At 50.5% G+C, this 6,000-nt stretch overlaps 1 protein-coding gene across 1 annotated transcript in view; it reads right to left on the bottom strand.

Annotated features, from left to right (window-relative positions):
* Positions 1 to 687: 687 nt before the first annotated feature.
* The window catches only part of LOC309661756 (uncharacterized protein), a 36,241-nt gene continuing 30,928 nt past the window's right edge, over positions 688 to 6,000 (bottom strand). The window contains exon 3 of the mRNA XM_082463728.1: positions 688 to 1,795. Coding sequence (XP_082319854.1) covers positions 1,668 to 1,795 — 128 coding nt within the window. The 3' untranslated portion in view covers positions 688 to 1,667. The remainder of the gene's footprint in view (positions 1,796 to 6,000) is intronic.

The raw sequence follows: 6,000 nt of genomic DNA, 5'->3' as shown, positions 1-6,000 counted from the left end.
GGGAGAATGTGGGGTGAGGGCTTCCCCGGTCAGGAGCTCAGGCTCACTCCTCGGGAGGCAGCCCCTGGTGGGCCAAGCCCGGAAGAAAGGTATCAGGACCGGTAAGCGTGGTCCCCGCTTTGTTCTTCTTGAATCTAAAGTTTCCAGGAGAGAGCTGCTTAGAGAAAGGGGTCTCTTCTCATGATGGGTGTTGGAGGCGCACCCGAGGGTGACTACTGCTCCTGACCCCACGAGCCTGGGGCACCTGCTCCGGCTTCTTGCCCAAGGATCTGAAGAGCAGTGTCCCAGCCCGTCTCCCCCCGTCCCTTGCACAGAGCATCTTCTGCAGCGGGGCCCGCTCGCAGCAATCAGCCGGGGGGCCGAGGCGTGGGCGAGCAGGGGTCCCCAGGCCCAGAGCCACGTGGTGCGATGAGGCTGGACTTCACATCTCACTGCCCGGACCATCCAGGAGGAGTCAAGGCCCTCCTTCCTAGAAGCCATATACGAAGACAGAGAAGGAAACCCAAGGCAGACTCGGTGAGACGACTCCAGGACTTACTTTGTTCTGCGGTCCTGCGGCTCCTCTCCTCCTAACCCCGTCCAGTTGGCCCCCTCCCCAGCTGAAGCGCGTGTACGGCCAGAGTCTGAAATGACGCCGGCGTTTCTGCTGGGGATTACTTGAGACCAAAATCATTCTTTCCGCAAGGGTTACACAACCACTTTTATTCTAAATGCTTTTCTCTCCGTCTCGGGCGTAAGGAAACCTTCGGCCCCAAACCTTTAGCTGGAGGACAGAGGCTATTTCATGGGACAGAGCCAGGGGGTTGGATGAAGACCTGATCCCTTCCAGTGGTCCAGAGGCCCCAGATGAGGCCTCTCACCTCCGGGCAGAGGCTGGCGCCTGTGCAGATCCCTGCCTGGGGTGCTGGCAGGGGGGTGGCAGGAGAGCTGGTCGTCTCTGGAAGCACAGTTATGTCGTGGTAAGGGAGCAGATTCTCTGCCTGCTCTGAGCTGCAAGTGTTGGGCGTGTCCCCCGACAAAGAACACATTTCAAGGACCAAAGTGTGCTTTGAGCACTTCGGTGATGCCCAGGAGGGGAGAGCACAGGGAGAGATTGGAAGTGACACCGTTAATAGCCTGGGGTGGGGTTACTGCTGGACACCTGTAGGGGTGGCCGCCGGCTGTGCCTGGGGCCTCAGCCATGCTTTGTCCCAGAGGCCTTGGGCTCTAGCCCGGGCAGCCTGGTTGGGTGCCGGCAGCCATCAGGGGCCAAGGTAATACTTCGGGCTCTTGGGGGGACCTGACGCCCCTGTATGGGGTGCCTGAGCCTGTGGGAGGCGTCAGTGACCAGGCCCCGGCGGCTCTGGCTCTCAGCAAGACCAAGTCCAAGGACCTCTTCCTGGGGGTGGGGAGGACAGGCGTGGAGGTACCCAGGCCCACAGCGGAGCAGGGAGGCCCCGTCCCGCCCAGGACCCCCTCCTCGACGGGACTCCTCTGAGCCTCGGCCACGGCCTGCTGAGTCCAGCGTTAGTGAGGGCCCCCCCACCCCTGACGCCTAACCAAGTTCTTGGTGGCGACTTCCACCCGTGGCCCTGGCCCCCGTGCCACCCGCTGCTTCCAGACCCCGGGGTTTCCTCCCTGTCCGCGTTGACCCCACTTTCCTTACCTGCCCAGGTGGCCGAGAACAGCTAAGCACCAAGTATGGGGTCGGTCAGCAGCCTCGGGTCCAACAGCTCTGGCCCCGAGCCTGCTGTCACCAGCTCTGCCACCGCAGGAAGGTCATCTATCTGGTCACTCTGTGACTCTGCTTCCTCATCTATAAAACGTAGAAAAGCTAGAAAGTGTAGGAAACTGGCTGAGAGATAGCCCGAGGGGTGAGGCAGGTGACGGTGAACATCCAGTAACAGGGAGGGTCTCAGCTCCCTCTGCACCTGCTGGAACTGCCCCCCTCAGGGCCAGCTGGAGCCCCAGTTAGCAGCGTTCGGGAGTGGGGGTGGGTCTCACGGTCCAAGTCCCCTGCCCCTCGCCTCTCCCACAGCTCAAAGCCTGGACAGGTCAGGAGCCAGGACCCAGGGCCCTGTGCCCCAGGGGAGTCAGGCCTGGAGCCAGGGGACGTGGCTGGGAGGCTGAGGGAAGGTCTTCTTATGGTCCGTGACCAAGCTGGCACCTGCTGAGATGCACTGGGGCCGGCTGGTCCCTTTGGCACCTCACCTGCTGCTAACGCCGTGAGCCCAGAGGGGGCATCTCTGCCTCGACAGCCCCCAGTTTCCAGCCCCTGGTATGGGGGCAGGAGGGGGCTGCCTCCAGGGCTCTGTGCTGCACGTGGTGTGTACGTGTTGTGTGTTTAACTTGCTCCTGTGCTGTTGGTTTCACGTGGCTTCATGTACTTTTCAGTCGCCAGCATGTTTTTAAAGATTTATCCACCTGCCAGCATCAACCCCCAGACCGTTGTCTCTGGCCGTTCCATGGCTTTTCCTCCCTGTCTCCCACCTGCCCCGGCGGACACCCACTGTCCCCCTGAGACAGGCACCCCATGGCACCCTGCGCAGACCCGGGAGCAGGTCCCTGGAGTGGGCGACGGATGATGGAGTAGTTTCACTAAGCTCTGTCTGATTCCGCTCTGGACACCCAACCCATCCACCCCTCCCCTTACAGGACAGGGGTCCCCCCGACATTCTCACCCACACCGGGTATTATTTGACTTTCAAATTTCTGCAGATTGGTTGGGTGTTAGGTGGAAAATCTTTTTTAAAATTTGCATTCGTCTGATTACTATTGAGTCTGAAAAATCTCCACGCATGTGTTGGCCACTAAAGTTTCCCCTTCTCTGAATTTTTTCAGCGGTAGCTTGTCCTAATTCAGATAATATTCTGAATTAATCACTCAGTTGTTTTAGCTGTAACTTCTTCATGCTGTGAACTTTCCCCACTGTGTTCTTCACTGGACAGATATCTTTATCTGTTTTGTATTTTTATATCTGTTTAAATCTTTAATTCCAGTGGAGCCAAATCCCTTAATTTCCAGCTACAGGGAAGGATGTAGGTCTAAAGGAAGAATTCGTTACTGCCCCAAGATGACAAAGATATCACCCCCACTTTTCCTTCCATTAATAAAACTGATGTGGTTTTATCATTCACACCTAGGACTTGATCTGGCTGAAGAGCACGTGTGCAAGGGGTTGTTTTTTTCCCACACAGTGAGTCTGTTTTCCAAACGCACTCACGCCACTGTCGTCCCTTCTCCAGAGGTGACACCCGTGGTCACCTAGGCCTCTTTCTAAGCTCTGTTCTCCACGCCCCGCTCACACCATGCTCTGTTTCATTTGCTGTATTCCTGTAGTTCTGTAGAGGTCTAGTGTTTAGTAGCTTTGCTCTTCTTTTCAAAAATTTCTTAACTATTTTCGGCCACGTCCATGTTGGAATAAATTAATGAGATCCTCCGAACACAATGATGAGATTTTGATTGGACTGGAATGGACTCTAGAGATGAAACAGAGAACGGCCATCTCTGCAAAGTTGAGTCGTTCTGTCCATCTCACTTCTAGCCGTCGTGTTTCATGCTTTTTAAGAGAGAGCAAGCATTTCCCCGAAAAGCCTTGTGAATTCTTTTTTTTTTTTTAAATTCACAAAGCTCTAACTCTTTTTTTTTTTTTTTTGTAAACTTAGGGTTTATTTATTTATTTATGGCTGTGTTGGGTCTTCGTTTCTGTGTGAGGGCTTTCTCTAGTTTCAGCAAGTGGGGGCCACTCTTCATTGTGGTGCGCGGGCCTCTCATTATTGCGGCCTCTCTTGTTGCGGAGCACAGGCTCCAGACGCACAGGCTCAGTAGTTGTGGCTCATGGGCCCAGTTGCTCCGCGGCACGTGGGATCTTCCCAGACCAGGGCTCGAACCCGTGTCCCCTGCATTGGCAGGCAGATTCTCAACCACTGCGCCACCAGGGAAGCCCCTTGTGAATTCTTTGTTAGACTAATTCCTAGGTACCTGGGAGACGTTGCTTCTAACGTGAATGGCATCTTATTTTTTATTACTTTTTCTAATTGATTGCGGTCCATGCAGAGGCACGCTAGGATTTCTGTATGATGATCTCTAATCTGGAATCTTACTGAACTTGCTTAACTTACTATTTTGTTGTTGCTGCTGTTGTTTGTCTTAGTTACTGAGGACTGTTATATGGATGACCGTTATATAGATGACCTTTCTTGTTTTCCTTTTTATGTGGTTATTCTATCTTTATTCTTACAAATAACAATAGGTCAACTCCTTCCTTTCAATTCTTAGATGCTTATTTCTTGTTTGTGTCTGATTGAGGCGTCAGGACCCTTAAGCTCCACGGAGCAGTCGTGGTGGTGGAGGGGCAGGTATCCTTGTGTTGTGCCTGATGGCAGAGAGGATGCTTCCAAACTCCATGACATGAGAAACCTGCTCTAGGTTATTTGAAGACCACCTTCACCAAGTTAAGACAGCTTCTTCTTCTTCTTTTTGTTTGTAATTTAATTAAATTAATTAATTTATTTTTGGCTGCGTTGGGTCTTCATTGCTGCACGCGGGCTTTCTCTAGTTGTGGCGAGCGGTGGCTACTCTTCGTTGTGGTGCACGGGCTTCTCATTGCCATGGCTTCTCTTGTTGTGGAGCACAGGCTCTAGGCGTGAGGCCTTCAGTAGTTGTGGCACGCGGTCTCAGTAGTTGTGGCGCACGGGCTTAGTTGCTCCCATGGCATGCTGGATCTTCCTGGACCAGGGCTCGAACCCGTGTCCCCTGCCTTGACAGGTGGATTCTTAACCATTGTGCCACCAAGGAAGTCCCAGAAAGCTTCTTCTTGTCCCAGTTCTCTGGGCACCCTTAGAAAGACAGGAAGAGCTAAACCTCTATCAAACGCTCTTCCGCACCTGTTAATTTTTCCTTAGTCCCTTAATATGAATTGATCAATTTTCTGAATTTAAACCATCTTTGCATTCCTAAGATAAAAAAATATTTGATCATGATGTATCTTTCCCAACATTTTATTACAAAAATTTTCAAACATATAGAAAAGTTGAATTTTACAATGAACACCTATATACCTACCATTGAGATTAATATACAACTAATAAAATGTACTAATGTTTTATACCATTTATATTAATATTTTGCAAAACATCCCTTATCACATAGCTATCCATTCGTCTCTCCCTCTATCTATCCAATAATTCATTTTATTTATTTTTTGATGCATTTCAAGGTAAGTTGCAAACCTCAGCTCACTTTCCCCTAAATACTGCAGCAGGTATATCCTTAACTAGAGTTTAATATTCCTGCAAGGTCCCTTTTATTTCTTTTGTAGTAAAATTTACATACAATGACTTTGCCAAATGCACTCACCTGGGCATGACCCAAATCCAGGAGATGCAAAACAGTCATCCCAAAAATCTCCCTCACCTTCCTGCCCTGCTCGCCTCCCCAGAGGTAAACAGAGCTCTGAGTTTTTCATCCTAATTAGTTTTGCTTGCTCCAGAATTTCACGTAAACTGAGTTACGTGGGAGGTACCCTTTTGTGTCTGGCTTCTTTCAATCGACATGAAGGTTTTGGGGTTCGCTGTGTCTTTGGGTGGATCGGGGGTCCAACTGATTTCATTGCTACAAGGACGGTTTGATCATCCTCCCACTGATGGACACATAGGATGTTTCCAGTTTTTTCACATTATGAATAAATTTGCTATGAACATTCTTTTACAAGTCATTTTGTGGACATGTTTTCATTTCTCTTGAGTAAACATCTCGAAGTGGGATTTCTGGGTCATGGGGTAGTCGTATGTTTAGATTTATAAGAAACCACCATATCTTTCCCCAAAATACCCCATAACACTATATGGGAGTTCTGGCTGCTGCATATTCTCGCCAACATGTGGGGTTTGGTCTTTTCAACTTTAGCTCTTCTGGTGAGTGTGTATTTTAAAACACATGGTTGGATCCAGGTAGCCAATGTTTTACTCAAGATTTTCCTGCCTGTGTTTATATACGCCTTTACTTCCTTTCCTTTTGTTG

The sequence above is a fragment of the Balaenoptera physalus genome (genome assembly GCF_965194825.1).
Source record: "Balaenoptera physalus genome assembly, chromosome: 1".
NCBI classification, from domain to species: Eukaryota; Metazoa; Chordata; class Mammalia; order Artiodactyla; family Balaenopteridae; genus Balaenoptera; species Balaenoptera physalus.
The sequence above is the reverse complement of the archived record's forward strand: the minus strand, read 5'-3'. Positions and strand labels throughout refer to the sequence as shown.